Below are 17,838 nucleotides of genomic sequence, written 5' to 3' on the forward strand. Positions count from 1 at the left end.
GAGCGTTCCAAAGAAGTGGGGCAGCAACCGAAAAGGGCCTTTCACGGGTCCTGGAGCCCCGAACCTCTCGGAAATCAGGGACCGACAAAAGGGCCATCTGAGATGATCCAACATTTTACCCCTGTTGTAGCGTGTAATTTAGAAAGCGCCCTGGGCACATGCCTCGAATCACCTCTGTAGTGCCCCAGTCTGACATTGGTAGATGCATTGGTATTGGATTCCTTTAGAGCAGGTGTGGGCAAACTTTGCCTTCCAGCTGTTATTGAACTTGGAACATAGGAAGCTGCCTTCTACCGAGTCAGACCATTGGTCTGATTCCGTATAAGGCAGCTTTCTCTATAAAGCAGACCACCATTTGGTGGATGGGGCCATCGCTCAGTGGAAGAGCATCTACCTGCTTGCATGCAAAAGGTCCCAGGTTCACTCTCTGGCAGCATCTCCAGGTAGGGCTCGGAGAGGCCCCTGCCTGTAATCTTGGAGAGCTGCTACCAGTCTGTGTAGACAACAGTGAGCTAGATGGACTAAGGGTTTGACTCAGTAGAAAGCAGCTGCCTATGTTTCTAGGAACGCAATGTGTGAGCAGAACCTAGGTGTTAAAGTAGCTCACCGGTCAAACTCTGGCAACAACTTTACCGGGCACCAGGATTAAATGAGGGGTATAGACCAGAGTTTAAACTTCTCTTGCATTTGTAAAGTTGTCCATATTGGAGGTCACGCTCCACTTATCGGCTACGCAGTAATGATGACTGGTTACATTTCTAGCCTGCTAGGAGCGCGTGATGGTGCGCCGAAGATGAGATGGTTGATTGTTGGGGGGGAGGCGGGTTCATCCCTGCCTTTCCCCCTGCCCACCCTCTCATGGTCGTGTGTATGACCTTAGCGACTTTCATAACTAAGTGAGGATTGTGAACTTGAGCCTCCCTGCTCAAAGCCCAACACTCTAACCACTACACCACACTGCTGCTCAGTGCTCTACATCTCCATGCCCGTCCCCATCCCCCCCACCCCAGCATGCCTTGCTGCGAAAACCTGCACACTATCAACAATTTCGGTCAAAGTCACAAACGCAGGTGCTCTCTCCCGTTCACAGTGCAGTCGAGGGCTGCAAAACTCGGGCCCGTTTTATCGCTGCTGTTCTTCACTACTCTCCTAATAGACGTCTGTTGTAAAGAGCAGACAGATTCCAGATGGTGCTGCACCAATTGTGTGTCCACTGGGAAATATCGAGGTGGGGGTGGGGAGAGAAGGGAGCCGCTTGGAGCATCCAGGCCAGAATAGGCCCGATCAAGTGCTAAGAAGAAAAGATCTCATGCAGTTACAGGAGCCAGAAATCCCATGTGTGTGTGTGTGTGTGTGTGTGTGTGTGTGTGTGTGTGTGTGTGTGTGTGTAAGATCATTGCTATGTGATTTTGAAGAGTCAAAGGTCTGGAGCAGGGGTGAAAATCCAGGCGCCACTGCCAACTTAAATTTAGCCAGCAACTGAAGCCCAGGTTTCGAGAGACGGCATGAAACTGGTTTCTCCTCCTTCTGTGCATGTGTCTGCAATACTCAGGCTCATCCTCTTCTCTGATGCACCAGATGTCCCTGTTGGGGCAGTCCCTGTTTTCTGTTACCTTCCCTGACAAGGCCCTATTTTTTACTTTGGGGGGATGTCGTTAGCATGAATCGCTGGTGTCATTCTTCAGAGTACAGCATTTCTGGACATTAGAACAATCTGAGTGGGTATGGGATGGATCCTGCCTCTAGTGCACATGCATGCAATGTGCATGCATGAATGGATATTACATACTTAAGTTTCTCCTCACAACAACCCTGTGAAGTAGGTTAGGTTGAGAGAGAAGTGACTGGCCCAGAGTCAACCAGCAAGTCTCATGGCTGAATGGGGATTTGAACTCGGGTCTCCCCGGTCCTAGTCCAGCACTCTCACCACCATGCCACGCTGGCTCCTTTAGAGCATTTAGAGGCATCTTGCCTCTGAGGCTGGAGGTTGCCTATAGTGCTCAGACTAGTAGCCAGCGGTAGACCTGTCTTCCATGGATTTATCTAAAACCCTCTTAAAGCTATCCAGGCTGTTGGCTGTCACATCTTGTAGCAGAGAATTCCATAGGCTGATTATACGTCGTGTGAAAAAACGCTTCCTTTTGTGGGTCCTAAATCTCCCTGCCTTTGGTTTCATGGGACGACCCCTGGTTCTAGTGTTGTGAGAGAGGGAGAAAAATCTCTCTCTATCCACTCTCCCCATGCCACGCATAATTTTATACACCTCTATCATATTTCCCCTTAGTCGCCTTTTTTCTAAACTAAACTAAACAACCCTTTTGCACTAAGTTAGGAGATGTCCACTTTTTCACAACGGTGCCACCACAGCTACCTCTTTCCAAAAAAAAAAAAAAAAAAGCACAAAGCAAAATTTCATCTCAAGTCTTGCGTGTTTGTTTTTATAGCCGGTCCAAAATATATATCTATATATATATACAAGGTGAAAAGGTGGGTGGAGACTGGGGGTGGGGGAAATCCACTCATTTGAATCCTCTTGTCTTTCTCTCTCTTTCCACAGATAACAAGGCCTGGCCATGCAGTCCTTTCGGGAAAGGTGTGGTTTCCATGGCAACCAGCAGAACTACCAGCCGACTCCTTCACAAGATTCATCACGCCTGGAGAATTACAGGCATCAAAGCCAGGCTGGGCCACACTGTGAACGACAGAGGCTCGTGGCAAAGGAGTACTACAGTCAGCAGCCGCAGCTGCCATACCAAGGGTACAGCGAGAACAGTGCCGTGGAGAAATATCACCGGGGAAATAAGCAATTACGGGGCCAACAGCTGCAAGGCAGGCCAGCGTCCTTCCCAAATTACCCTGTCCAAGAAAACAGTCCCTACCCGGCCCGTTATTCTGGGGAGGAGAGCCTGCAGGCCTGGGGGTCACAGCAGCCGCAGCCACAGCCACAGCCGCCTCCCCAACCTTTACCGGGAGGAGTGGCTAAATATGAGGAAAACTTGATGAAAAAGACAGCTGCCCCCTTGGGTTCAAGGGCGTACCACGAGCAAGCTCCTCAGCTTCCATTCCGAACTCACTCCTTGCACCTCCAGCAGCAGCAGCAGCAGCAGCAGTCTACCTTGACGTATCCCAAGCTCCAGAGGCAGAAGATCCAGAATGATGTCTCCTCGCCCATGCCATTCCCACAGGGCACCCACTTTGCCCAGCATTCCCAGTCCTTCCCAGCCTCCTCGACATACTCGTCGGTGCAAAGTGGGACCCCAGCCACTCATTCCTACAAGAGCTGCAATGCTCCCTCCGCACCGTCACACGAAAGGACTCTTGGAAATGCTGCGAACTTGCCCTCTGGGCAAAGGGTCCAGAGCCTGCATGGCTACCAGCAAAACCGCATTGGCTATGACCAACAGCAGCAGCAGCAGCAGCAGCAGCAGCAGCAGCAACAGCAGCAGCAATCCCTGCAAGGACGGCACCACGGCCAGGAATCTCTTCACTACCAAAACCTCGCCAAGTACCAACATTATAACCAGCCGGGACAGAGCTACTGCCAAGCTGATGCTCCAGTGAGGACACCAGACCAGTATTACCAAACCTTCAGCCCCAGTTCCAGCCATTCCCCAGCTCGCTCCGTGGGTCGGTCCCCATCCTACAGTTCTACCCCCTCCCCATTGATGCCTAACCTGGAGAACTTCCCATACAGCCAGCAGTCTCTGAGCACGGGGGCATTCCCGGCGAGCCTTGCTGACCACAGCCACTTCATGCCTTTGCTCAACCCTTCACCGACCGATGGGGCGAGCCCAGACGCTCAGCCACCTGGAAACTGCAAGAACTTGCCGAAGGAAAAGATCCCTGAGAACCTCCTGTCGGACCTGAGTCTACAAAGCCTGAGCGCGCTAACCTCTCAAGTCGAGAACATTTCCAACACTGTCCAGCAGCTTCTCCTCTCCAAATCCACAGGGATGCCCCAGAAGAAGGGCATCAAAAACTCACCAAGGACACCGGAACAACTCAAGGGTCAGCACTGCAGCCCCGAAGGGAACAATTTCTCCGCTGAGCAGGCAGGAACGCCACTTTCGGACCCCCTCAGCACCCCACAGTCGGTCCACGCTGAAGCCCAGGATGGCGAGTACCTGAGCGGGTCTGAAGACCAGCTGGAGAGGAGCTTCCTCTACTGCAATCAAAGCCGCAGCCCAGCCCGGGTCAACAGCAACTCCAAGGCAAAGCCCGAGTCTGTTTCCACATGCTCAGTAACCTCTCCAGATGACATGTCAACCAAGTCAGACGATTCCTTCCAAAGCATCCACACCAGCTTGCCACTTGAGACTTTTACCAAGTTTGTGGCTACCGAGAGGGATTGCCCCAGACTGCTCCTTGGCACCCTTTCTCAAGAGGAGCTTGCCTCTGAAATCATCGGTTTACAGGATGCCATTAATGAGAAAGCAGACAAAGGCTGGGCCAATTCCCCCACCCCAATCAAAGACCCTGACAAATCCCCCTTCCACTTAGAGAATCACAGGACCTGCCTCGATTCCATGGTCAGAAGCCCCTGGTCCAACCAGGGGGACTCCAGCACCCTTGCAGACCCCCTGAAATTAGACAAAGCCCTGGGAGGAAATAATGGAAAGGGTTTCACTGAGGAGGTTTACGACAACGCCCAGGTGGTGTTTACAACGGCAGAGACCAAGAATTCCCTGAAAACAACCAGCTCTGTAGGCTACAACTCCAAACCCAACGTCTCGGTGGCCACCTCCAGTTCCGAGACCACGAGTTTCAGCTGCTATTCCAATGCCACTGCCAATTCGGTGGGCTCCGAGAATGCCATGGAGAATTTTGACTGGCCGGATGAAAACCTCAGCGACACATGGAAAGAGCTCGGCTCAAGTCTGCAAGCAGCAGACCTTTCCAAGAGTTTGTTCTCCGGTAAACTTAGCGAGACGTGCGAGGAGAAAAAAAATACCTGCGGCCTGAGCCTTTGCGAGAGTGAGCAGCCAGCTGAACCTGAGCAAACAGAGGGTTTTGGCCAGGACCAGGCAAACAAGGGAGAGAACTTAACGTACGATGAGACAACCAGAGCGGACAGTGAACGTTGGCTGGAGGACACCACCAGGCAGTCCTGTTCGGGAGGAGACTTCAGCGAACTCCCCATGATGTCCTCTCCAGACCTTAAAGAATCTGATTTGGAACCAGAAGAATATTCCTCTTTGTGTGAACTCGCCGGTTCAGAGCAAAAGTCACTGACCTATGATGCATTCACTCCCAAGCCAGCAGAGAACGCTCCAATGCTTTCCCTTCAAGACACCCCAGGTTCAGCAGAAGAAATGGCAAACACACTCGAGAAAGAGAACACAGCTCCTTCTTCTCATTTATCCGATCCCTCCGCTATCCTCTTAGGCCCTGCAGTTGGCACAGAGACAAAGGTGAAGAGTTGGTTTGAGTCTTCCTTGCATCACTTGAAGCCTGAGGAAGAGGCAGCTGGTGGTGAGAGCACCCTTCCCAATAAGCCAGAGACTCCAGCAGCCTTGCCAGTGAAGAAACCAGCCCAGCCAGAACAGGCGCCAATAATATCAGAACCAACTTCCAGGGGCAAAAGTCTTCGTAGCAAGAAAGTCCACTGCAGGCTGTCAGGAGGAGAAGAATCCATTAAACCCATATCCAGCCCATGCACGGGCATCCAGGCAGTTGGGATGGTGGCCAACACATGCGCAGGGCCCAACAGCCTGATTGAAATGCCAGGTAAAGACACTCATGGCCAAACTCCCCGGTTTCCAGCAGAAGGCTTGCGGGCAAGGATGTGCACCCGCTCTTTGACTGCATTGACTGAGCCCAGGATGCCAGACCCTCTCGAAGGCTCCAAGGCCTCATCTCCCCAGGAGAAGTTGGGCAAGAAGCCGGCTTGTGTACTGAAACAGAGAGTTGCCTTCAAAGCAAGAAAGGCTAATGGGAAGCCTTCTCCAAAGCCCAGCGACCCAGCTCCTCTGCTGGCCCCCAGTCTGGTGCAGAACGAAGACGCTACAGCTCAGAAGGCCAAAGAAGCCAATTCCCAAGAGATGGAGGCAGAAGATCGACAGTCGATGATCCTCCGATCCAGGACACGAACCCAGGAGGTCTTCTACACGAAGCGGAGAAGAGAGAAGAGTGTGGTGGATGCCGCGCTCAAGAACGGCAAGCCACCCAGAAAGCTCCTTCCAAACAACCACCCACCTGGGACCTTCAAGATCAGCCCCCAAAGCCGGCCTGACAGTGAGAGCAAGCTGGGCAAACGAGTGAAGCTCCCCAGAGTCAGGCCCGGAATGGGAAGCAAGCTGGCCGAGAGGCCGCTGCACCCCCTGAAGAGGAAGCCTGCCTACATTCCCCCCGTCGTCCCGGCGAAAAAGAGGAACTTGGTTTTGAGGAGCAGCTCTCACGGCGGCCACGTGAAGACAGATGAGAAGACAGATGCCTCCCCTGGCTTGTTCAAGAGGCTGCCGCCGGCCAAAAAGGCCAAAGGGAAGCCATCTCCCAAGAGCCCCTGCGAAGCGCTGCTCAAGTCACCCCAGGCGAAAGAAAACCCCAGTGTCTGCATAAAAATCACCTCCAGGGCTGCCTTCCAGGGGGCCATGAAGACAAAAGTGCTGCCCCCACGGAAAGGAAGAGGCCTGAAGCTAGAGGCAATCGTCCAGAAGATCACATCTCCCAGTCTGAAAAAGTTTGCTTGCAAAAGCACCGCGGCAGCGGCGGTGGCGGCCTCCTCTGCTGTCCCTGTTGCTGCCGCTGCTGCCTCGCACAGTAATCCTCTGAGCCCTTCCCTACCAGAGAGGGAGCAGGCCTCAAAGAATGCGAGGAGCGCAACCCCGGCAGTGGGGGAAGCTAGGCCATTAAACCAGGCCATGCCACAAAAGGCTCCTGCTGCTCCGGCAGCCGAGCAATTATGCAGAAACCTGAACAACAGATCCTTCAGAGGAAAACTAATGAACAGTAAGAAACTGTCCTCCAACTGTTTCAAGGGTGAGGCCTATTCATCTCCCGAGACATTGCAGCACAGTGGCGGCGGCATGGCTGCGAGCGGCATCGGCCTGCTGCCCAAGAAGAGGAACAGAAAAGGCAAAGCGGCAGCCTTCCAAGCCGCCAAAAATAGCTTGGACAAGTGCCCTCACCTGAGCCCCGCTCTCTTTCTCGCGTCCAGGGAGAAGGCGGCGGCGGCAGCAGCGGCGGCAGGGAAAGTGGAAGAGGCACAAAGGGAGGGGAAGAAACCAAAGGCTGAAGACAAAGGCTTCAGCCACGCCGAGAGCTCTGAGGGAAGGTCCTCCTCGCAGGCACAAACCAGGGCGCAGAAGCAGAGAGTCAACCATTCCAACTACAACGGCTACACGAAGAGACAAAGGAAGCGGCTCAACCGCCGAAAGGCCAAGAGCGTGCCGTCCAGGTGCAAGAGCAGGGCGAAGAGGCGGCACCAGCAGCAGACGCCCCTGCTCAGCCCCGCCGAGCCCGAAATCCGGCTCAAGTACGTGTCTTGCAAGCGCCTGCGGGCGGATAGCCGGGCACCCCCTTTCTCCCCGTACGTCCAGGTGGAGAAGCGCGGCGAGTTCGTCACCGCCTGCACCGTGGTCAATTTCCCGGCGGAAGAGGCCAAGCTCCACAACGAGCAGCGTTCTTCGGCGTCCGCTCAGGGCAGGCTTTGGGGGAGTGCTGCCCTGCAGCCCCGGGCAAGCCTACCTCTTTCGTCCACAATGCACCTGGGCCCGGTGGTCTCCAAGGCCCTCAACGCCACCTGCCTGGTCTGCTGCTTGTGCCGGAATCCGGCCAATTACAAAGACCAGGGGGACCTCTGCGGGCCGTACTACCCGGAGGACTGCCTGCCCAAAAAGAAGTCGAGGCTGAAAGAGAAGATCAAAGCGGAGGGGCTGAGTGAGGAGCCGCCCTCGCCTTCTGTGGCAGAGAGGCTGCTCAAAGCAACAGATAACAATTGTGCAACCAGTACGTTCGGTGGAAAGCCGCCAAGGTTGGACAGTGGCGCTGACTCAGCGAAACAGAGCGCGCTCCGCTCCAGTTCGAGGGGGATGTTTAGGAAACTACAAAGCTGTTACTGCTGTGATGAGAGGACAGAGGGAGAGGAGGCGGCAGCGGCGGCGGCGGCGGCAGCAGCTGAGAAGCCCAGGAGGCACGAATGCGGCAAAGCCGAGTCGCCACCACCAGAGCCCGTCGGAGAGACGCAGGAGCACTGGGTTCATGAGGCCTGTGCTGTATGGACAGCTGGGGTTTACCTGATAGCAGGGAAGCTGTATGGACTGCAGGAGGCAATAAAGATGGCCGCCAGTGTGGTAAGCGCCTCTCCCTTTGCAGAAGGGCTCCCGCTGGAGTAGCCCATCAGTCAAAGACGCACCGAGCCAGTTTTTGTTAAAAGAGAAGTCAAGCGGGCTTCAGAAAGCAGAAATGAAAGGCTTAGTCCTGATTTGAGGGGGAGGGAGCGAGGGCGGTAGGGGCAGGACGATGGGGGTTTGGAATGGAGTGGGGCCGGGGTCCAACCAGCAGCCCCACGTGATGCAAACCGGGCGCAAGTGCAGCCATTTTGTTTTTGACTTGCAAGTGGTGGGGCGATAGGCAAGTGGTCTAGCCTACACTCTGTTACAGTCTGATCCTTGGTGTTGCCACCTGACCAGTTTCAAAACCACCTACCCAGGATTCAGGGAGAATAATTTTGCTTTCCTGTCACCATCCAGTCAGGTTTCTTTCCTTGCTTGGAAGCATCAGCAATTCCTGTTAGAACAGCGGTAACCAGCTCACAGGAACACAGGAAGCTGCCTTATACTGAGTCAGACCCTTGGCCCATCTAGCTCAGTATTGCCTACACAAACTGGCAGCAGCTTCGCCAAGGTTGCAGGCAGGAGTTTCTCTCAGCCCTGTCTTGGAGATGCTGCCAGGGAGGGAACTTGCTGGAACTTCCCAGAGCAGCTCCATCCCCTGAGGAGAATATTTTACAGGGCTCACATGTAGTCTCCCATTCAAATGCAAACCAGGATGGACCCTGCTTAGCAAAGGGGACCATGCATGCCTGCTACCACAAGACCAGCTCTCCATCCACTGCTCAAGGCTCTCCAGCAGTGGTTGGACTACAACTATTATCACCCCCAGCCTCATGCTGACGATGATGGGATCTGTAGTCCAGCGATCGCTGGAGAGCTTCCGGTTGGCCACCCATGCATGATAATAGGGGTTCCCCAAACCTTTTGGAGGGCTCTGAGGACCCCCTGGGAGCCCTGCAAATATCACTTGGGGGACTAGTACCCCTTGTTAGGAACTCCTGCACTGAGACATCAGAAGAGCTGTGCAGACCACAACTCTGCATTTCTTAGCTGGGCTTGGTAGCCAACCACCAGCGAGGCTTGGATTTCCCGCTTCCAGCAAAGTCCATTTGGTCCTGTTGCGCCCACTGCTGATGTTACTGGGGGGACAACAGTAGCGGGTTTGTGCAACCCCTTCCCATGGCACCCAACGCTGCTCCCCAACCCAGGATGCAGTCTTGGACTTTTACGTACAACAGGCTTTACTGCAAGTTTACTGGGAGGCTTTACTGCGAACTCAAAGTTGTTCCCCAAAACCGTTACAAATAGTGGATTTGTTTACCCGGGATATAGATCAAGCTATACTTGAAGGAGCTGTGAAAAACCCGATTTGTGGAAGCTGAGGAGAAGAGATGTGAGTTAAAGGGCTTTAAAAGCCCCGTGTGAAAAACTTCCTGGGGCCATTTTGAAATAGATAGCAATAGCACTTACATTTATATACCGCTCTATAGCCGGAGCTCTCTAAGAAAAACTTCCTGGGGCCATTTTGAAATAGATAGCAATAGCACTTACATTTATATACCGCTCTATAGCCGGAGCTCTCTAAGCGGTTTACAATGATTTGGCATATTGCCCCCCAACATTCTGGGTACTCATTTTACCGACCTCGGAAGGATGGAAGGCTGAGTCAACCTTGAGCCCCTGGTCAGGATCGAACTTGTAACCTTCTGGTTACAGGGCAGCAGTTTTACCACTGCGCCACCAGGGGCTCTTCCTGGATGCTCTTTACCTGCTGGCAACCATTGGTGTTTTTTTTAAAAAATGCATTACTCCTGTGAGACCGCATACTGGAGCCTTTCCCTGCTGATTGACAAGATTAAATTTCTGGTTGCCATTGGCAATCTGGTGGCCACATTTGTAGGCCCTGCCAAAGTCCACCCAGGCCCGCATTCCAGCCTGACGTCTCTGGAAACTCACTGGCGAGGAACGAAGGCAGTGACCTTCCCCATGCTGTTTGACCCAAGCATCCGGTAGACTGCCTCTGTACATGGAAGTTTCATTTAGATAGTAGCCACTGGTGCACTCCATGGGCTTGTTAGGGGATGGGGCTGCAGCTCAGTGGCAGAAAGCATCCGCTTTGCAGGCAGAAGGTCCCGGGTTCAGTGCCTGGCAGCATCTCCAGGTAGGCCTGGGAAGGCCCCCTGCCTGAAACCCTGGAAAGCTGCTACCAGTCAGTGTAAAGCATCCTGACCTAAATGGACCAATGTTCTGACTCCACATAAGGCTGCTTCCTGTGATCTATGACTAGATGTTACTGGGGGACACTGGGGAAGAAAGGCTGGGTCGCTGTTCTTCGTGGCAGCCACACGTCCCTCAGAAAACATAATTTGGCACAGGGACGCAGAAGCTGCCTTCCGCTGAGTCAGACCCTTGGTCCGTCTAGCTCAGTACTGGCCACACTGACTGGCAGCAGCTCTCCAAGACTCAGGCTGGCAGGGCTCTTTCCCAGCCTTCCCTTGGGATGCTGCCAGGGAGGAAACCCGGGGCCTTCTGCATGCCAAGCAGATGCTCAGCCACTGGGCTACGGCCTTTGCTGGTTGGTTGGTTTCACGGGAGGGCTGGTCTTGTGGGAGCAAGCATGAATTGTCCCCTTTGCTATGCAGAGTCTACCCTGGTTTGCATAAGAATGGGAGACTACATATGTGACCACAGTAAGATATTCCCCTGAGGAGATGGGCCGCTCCGGGAAGAGCACCTGCAGGCTTGCATGCAGAAGGTTCCTAGTTCCCTCCCTGGCAGCATCTCCAAGATAAGGCTGGGAGAGATTCCTGCCTGCAACCTGGGAGAAGCCACTGCCAGTCTGGGTAGACAGCACCAAGCTAGATGGACCAAGGGTCTGACTCAGGATAAGGCAGCTTCCTATGAGGGTTGCCCAGCCAAAGGGAATTCTACTATAAACCGACCTCTGCGTCCCCAGCCATGGGACACACAGGAAGCTGCCTTCTCCTGAGTCAGACCCATAGTCCATCTAGCTCAGTATTGCCTACGTTGATTAGCGGCGATATCTCCAAGGCTGCAGGCAGGTCTCTCTCCCTGCCCGCCCGACCTGCAGATGCTGCCAGGGATTAAACCTAGGACCTCCCGATATTCTGCCACTGAGCTACGGCCCCATTTCCTAGGGGGTATATTTTACTGCACCAAGCTGCCTAATGGCGCAGCGGAGCAATGACTTGACTAGCAAGCCAGAGGTTGCCAGTTTGAATTCCTGCTGCTATGTCTCCCAGACTATGGGAAACACCTCTATCGGGCAGCAGCGATCTCGGAAGATGCTGAAAGGTATCATCTCACACTGCGCGGGAGGAGGCCATGGTCAACCCCTCCTGTATTCTGCCAAAGACCACCGCAGGGCTCTGTGGGCGCCAGGAGTCGACCCCGATTCGACAGCACCCTTTACTTTACTTTCACCCATCCAAATGCCAACCGATATCCCTTCCCCTCTCCCGGACCTCCCTCTGGCCCACCACCAGCAGTGGTGCTGTGTGCTCCCCAGCTTGCCTGCCATCCGGCGGCTGCTGGTCCCTATTCCCAGGCACCTGCTCGCACACCTCATGTCCCAGAAGGTTGCTGAGGATCCTCCTGGCTCACCCAGTCTTGCTGCTGCAGCTAGAGCATGGTCTTCACGCTCAGGGTGTGTGCATAAACAGGCTGATCAGCAGGATCAGACCGCCTGGTGGTTTTGAGACCGGATGCTGCCCTCAGGGAATCGGGGATGGTGTGCTGGTGCTTGCTGATCAAAGGGCCCACGGAAAGGCTGCTTCTTGCTCGGGAGGGCAGGCGGCAAAGTTACCAGAAGTGAGTGGCCAAGGCTTATTGGAAAGCAGCCACAGGGCAGACTGGCACAGGAGAGGGGGTGGGCGTAGCTCAGTAGCGTAGCATCTGCTTGCCATGCAGAAGGGCCCCGATTCGGTTGCTGGCATCTCCGGGTAGGGCTGGGAAGAGCTCCTGCCAGAAACCTGGGAGTGCTGCTTGCTGCCAGTCAGTGGGCCCTTCCTCCGGCATGAAGTCCCCACCTGGCAATCCAGGTGTGTCGCCGTGGCATGCGGCAACACACGAGTAGACCCCCCGGCCAGGAAGCTGCAAGCAGCCTCCCGGGCTCGGGGGTCTCTCCAGGACGCCCCCCACACTCGCACTCACATGGGGCATCCTGGAACTTCCGGGGTCCGTGCAGCCCCCGATCCCTGCCACCCTTGCCAGCTCCGCGAGGGAGCCAGCAGCCTTGTGGGCGGCCAATCCAGCCTCCCAGGGCTGCCTTTGGATTGACTGTGGGGAGAGTGGGCTGAGGCCGCTTTCCCCGCAGACCCGGAAGAAGCTCTTCTCCCTGACCGCGAGAAGAGCTTCACTCTTTGATTACAGCCTCTGACTCACGAGCCCTGAGCGTACGAGGTGCAAGCGTGACAGAAGGGAGAGTGTGGCAGCTCAGGAGCAGAGGGAGCTGCTTTGGGTCCATCTAGTTCAGTATTGTCTGCACCGACTGGCAGCAGCTCTCCAAGGTTTCAGGCAGGGGTCTTTCTCAGTCCTACCTAGAGATGCCGCCAGGGAATGAACCCGGGACCTCCTGCATGCAAACAGATACTCCACCACTGAGCTACGGCCCCAATCCCCAAAAGGAGATATCTTACAGCAGACAGAGCTCACATGTATCCACCCATCCAGATGTAAACCAGGGCAGACCCTGCTTAGCAAAGTGGACAATTCATGCTCACGACCACAAGACTAAGCCGCCTAATGGCGCAGTGGGGAAAGGACTTGACTAGCAAGCCAGAGCTTGCCAGTTCGAATCCCCGCTGGTATGTTTCCCAGACTGTGGAAAACTCCTATATCTATGGCAGCAGCTCTATAGGAAGATGCTGAAAGGCATCATCTCATACTGCGTGGGAGAGGGCAATGGTCAACCCCTCCTGTATCCTACCAAAGACAACCACAGGGCTCTGTGGTCGCCAGGAGTCGACGCCAACTCGACAGCACACTTTACCTTTACCACAAGACTAGTTATCCTCCCACACTTAGTATTAGCACCGATGCTGCACTGAAGAGTTGTTGCTTTTCCTAAGTGCGTTGATATTAACATCTTCTGTGATGTCGTGAAAGTTTCCAAAATCAGCACTCTCAGCTGAATATTTGTGTGGTTTCAGTGCTGTCTGGGCACTCTTTGGGAGCCCCTGCCCTGAGTTCAAATCCTCAGTCCAGCTATGAAGCTCACTGCGTAGCCTTGGGCCAGTCATTCCCTCTCAGCCTAACCTACCTCACAGGGTTGTTGTCAGGACAAAAGGGGAAAGGGAGAACCAAGTGCACAGTCCTATGCTCCTTGGAGAAAGGACAGGATAAACATGCACTAAATCATCACCACATCAGACGTAGTGTCACATTATCCACAAAATTACATCTCAGTGAGGGAGAGGAGAGGACATTGAAGGTAAACCAAGAATCACATAGAAGCACATTCAAGACAGGCCATAAAATCACATAGCAGTAGAAGAAGTAAGGGAGAGGGCATTAAAGGCAAACCAAGAAAACAGCACAAAGAAGAGATCAAAAGGGTGTGGGGCACCCACACAACACAATACAATTGTGGCAAGTGTTGAAAAAAAATCACTGAAAGCGGGATTTGTTTTCCATCATGAACGCAAAACTAGGTAAGCAGTTTCTGCATTGTGGCTATATGGCATTTTATCCTTCAAGTGCTGTGCCAAAAGATAACCTCAAGGTCTTTGGAAGCCTGCCTCTAAACAATGCACAGAGGTAATTCACTAAGCGTGAGTGAGAAAGCCCATAGATTCACAGCTGTGTCATAAGGGCAGCCCTGCTGGACTCACTGGGCCTAAAGCCTATCTAGTCCAGCACTTTATTCCCACAGCGGCCCACCAGATGCCTCTGGGATGCCCGCAAGCAGGCGCTGAAGGTAGACCCGCTCTCCTGGCATTGCTCTTCTGCAACTGGTATTCAGAGGCATCCTACCTGTGAGCCTGGAGGTAGCCTATAGCTTCTAGTAGGACTAGTAGCCATCAGCACTGGTAGCCATTGATAGATCTGTCTTCCATGAATTTGTCTAAACCCCACTTAAAGCCATCCAAGCTGCTGAGCATCACCACATCCCCTGGCAGAAAATTCCATATATTATTATGCACGGTGTGAAAAAATACTTGCTCTAGGTTGGTCATTTGGCAACCAGGGGGCCCAATCTGGCCTCCATTAGTCGTGCCAAATTTTAATCAAGGTGGGTTTTTTTTAATGCCCACAGTTTCACAATTAAGAAATTCATTTTCAATAATTATGAAAGGTGGGGGTATTCCATGTAAGGATGTGCACGAAATTCAATGAATCAATTCGAATCCAAATCTAATTCAAATTGATTCAATTTGAAACTATTGAACAGAGAGAAGATTTGTTCAAATCGATTTGAATTTGCCCATAGTCGAATTGAATTTGAGTGAATCTGCCCAAATTCGATTCAACTTTGGGCAAATTTGACACAATTCAAACAAATCTCCACTTTGTTCAATCGTTTTGGATCAAATCAATTCACATTTTGTGCACACCCCTAATTCCATGTGCAACTGCTCCTCCCATCTTTTGAGTTTCCTATGTGCCTCCTCAACCATGCTCCAGTGCACCATAGCTATGAAGTCCTTCTTGCTGAGCAAAGTCAAAATTTCTGTAGACCTCAATCACCCATGAAGGGATTGAGTTTTGGAACAGAATGCATTTCCTGCCCCTGGAATGCTGTGTGGAGAAGAGAAGCCTCTGAGAATTCAGAAATTGACCATCTCTGCTCTAGCATGAAAGCAGTGCAATTATCCTGAACCACCATTGCCAGTTCATTCTCCCCAGGTAAATGCGGCAACCATTTAACACATGCACATGTTCCCCCCCTCGCCCCCCATTCTCAGGAATGGAGACATGACGACCCTCCAGCCACAGGGAAATTGCTAACAAAAGCTTACCTTTGCAAAATGGAAAGCCATGTCACTAGACCTCATGGGAATCTCTCTTTTTCCTTTTCTCTCTCCCCCCAACGGCTGTAGAGATGCTCAAGTTGTCAGCAAGTAGGAGCAACCATCAGCTGCTGTCATAAGGGGTGTGCCCAAACTTTCCACTACACATGTGCCATTGATACAGGTAAGGACCCAGTTGAGTTGCAATGGCTTTTCCAAGGTTTTGAATCATGGGGCGGGGTGCTGGAGCATTTCTTCCGCACTTGCATTCTCAGAAACGTTCTTCATTTGCGAATCACTATCTGGAATTGAAATGGCTCCCCTCTTTTTAACTATATTCTGTTTGCAAATGGTGTGGCAGGGGGTTAGAGACTCTGATGTTTGGGTGACCAGATGGTGTGTGTGTGGGGGGGGGTGGATTCTTTGATCCCGCACCAATCTGCCGTTAGACATGGAGCGGGGAAACATAGAGGCACATCTTATAGGCCCCGAGGTCTCTGCTGAGTGAAATCCTTTGCTCTGGAGATGCTGCCAGGGATTGAACCTGGGACCTTCTTCTGCAGGCTAAAGGAGTGGACATCAGCAAAGGCTGAACGGGAAGGCAAGATGGAGGGAGATTCTTGGATGGGTATTTAATGGCCCGTAGCAGAAGAGCTGGAATGGCTGTCCGGAAGTGTGGAACTGCCTGTATTCATGTGACTTCTCCGTTCTCTTTTCAGGTTGCTTGTTAACCGAAGAGACCTTCTCACTGAACTGTCCCAAACACAAGGTAGGTCAAGGCCTCCTTCTCTTTTTGCGAACCCTTAGGGCTGGGGTTGGCTGGAACCGGTGGGAGTTGTAGTCCAACAATATCTAGGCACTGCAGCTTGGGAGGGCCTGCTTTGGGGGGACATCTCTGGCGGCAAGGTGCCTGTTGCTTTCTGCCCGTCCTTCTTAGACCTCCCCTCTTCTGAGCCAACGGATCTTCCTAGCCCAAAACTGTCTGCCCTGGCTGGCAGCCATTCTCCAAGGTGTCTTCCTAGTGCTTACGGACCAAAGATATTCAGGATTTGAACCCAAGACCCACTGCAGCCAAAGGGCATGCTCTGCCTTGTGCACTGCATATACTGTGAGTCTGCACAAGCATAGCAAAAGCGTATCAGTTACAGAATAGAACAGCCTTTGAAGCTCTGGTTCCCCCCACCCCTTTTTAAATAAAAATGAGATCGTTGCCTGTAAGGTTAGGAAATCCTGCTTCAGGGCCAACTATCTGGATGCAAGCGGCCTGCTGCTGATAGGCTGAGCAGAATGTCCAGTGTTTTGGGTTTCAGTGCTACGCATGGCTCTTTGCCAGCTGCTCATAACCAGAAGTAAAATAAGGAACAAAAATTCTCACAGGCATCATTTACTCAGGCTGCAGAATTCAGCGTTATTTTGCACAAAACGTGAGTCACATCCACAGAGAACTCTGATGTTTGCAATGTATATTAGTATATTTGTATACCGCCCCAAACTCACGTCTCTGGGTGGTTTACAACAAATACAACATAAATTAAAACAGGAATTAAGACATTAAAAAAAGTTTTAAAACAAGCTATTAAGTCACTTGGGTAAATAAATTTGTCTTGAGGGTCTTTTAAAAAGCCCCTGGCCTTGCTCTGTAGGTGTGTTTGTGTGTACACACATACACACACACACACCCTTCCCGTCAACAAATGAATAATTACCCACAAACTGGCAGGAGGAACTGCACAGCTGTCTTCTCTAGCCGGGCAATTAGGAATACCACCTGGCCAAAATTGGAGTGACCTAAACCGCCATTTCTTTCTTCTGGCCAGCTGCCAGGAGAGAAGGCTGCAAAGCCCAGGAAACAGAAACATGGGCGTATGCCAATGTGTTTCTTTCCCCGTTTCCCATAAAACGTGTTTTCTTTCCAAAAATAAGATGGTCAGAGGGAACACTGGATATGCTCAAATCGCTGCCTTTCTATGGGGTTTGGTCCCTGCCGGAAACGAAAGGCACGTTCTCCGAAATTCAGCCCTTTGGGCGGGGAACCGCTTTCTTGTGCATGGGACAAAGGCATTCTACGCATTCGTAGAAGCACTCTGTGCTTGGGTCCTTTTTGTTGGGCGGTGGGGGTGTGTGTGTGTGGTAACCTCACTTCATTCTGCTCAGGGCACTCTGCACATGTCCAAAAGCACTCCGTTTGGGGCTGGAGGATTTCGGGAACCTAGAAGTGTCGACCTTCTAGGCATGCCGAGCACCAGCGCCTCTGAGCCCTGGGGCCCTCCACCGCCTCTGCCTGAGGCTGTTGACTGCTGTGTCTCTGGGCAGGCCCCAACGCCTTTGGGCAGCCCTAGCCCACGTCACGGCCAGCTCTCCAAACACAGCACTCCGGTCTCTGGAGCACGCTCGCATGCCTGGTTCTGGCGGCATTCCCTGGTGTGGCTGCATTATTCCTCCCGGGCCTCCCTGAAAGCCACACGGTGGCCGCTCTGCTTCAGTCAGGCTGGCCTCCTGTTTCCTCCGGGAGCCTCTTCATGGCCGCCCCCGCCCGGAAGGGGAGCCACCCGAGGTGGCGGGGAAGGCGGAGGAGGCCGTTCCTCTGCCGCTGC

The 17,838-nt window shown here is 52.9% G+C and overlaps 1 protein-coding gene across 4 annotated transcripts in view; it reads left to right on the forward strand.

Annotated features, from left to right (window-relative positions):
• Positions 1–17,838, forward strand: part of RAI1 (retinoic acid induced 1) — a 169,342-nt gene that overhangs the window by 145,739 nt on the left and 5,765 nt on the right. For all 4 annotated transcript variants that reach the window (XM_053275801.1, XM_053275799.1, XM_053275800.1 and 1 more), the window contains 3 exons: positions 2,558–8,291; positions 15,335–15,428; positions 15,964–16,013. In XM_053275801.1, the coding sequence (XP_053131776.1) occupies positions 2,574–8,291; positions 15,335–15,428; positions 15,964–16,013 (5,862 nt within the window). In that variant the 5' untranslated portion in view covers positions 2,558–2,573. The remainder of the gene's footprint in view (positions 1–2,557; positions 8,292–15,334; positions 15,429–15,963; positions 16,014–17,838) is intronic.

Source organism: Hemicordylus capensis, chromosome 13 (assembly GCF_027244095.1).
Source record: "Hemicordylus capensis ecotype Gifberg chromosome 13, rHemCap1.1.pri, whole genome shotgun sequence".
NCBI classification, from domain to species: Eukaryota; Metazoa; Chordata; class Lepidosauria; order Squamata; family Cordylidae; genus Hemicordylus; species Hemicordylus capensis.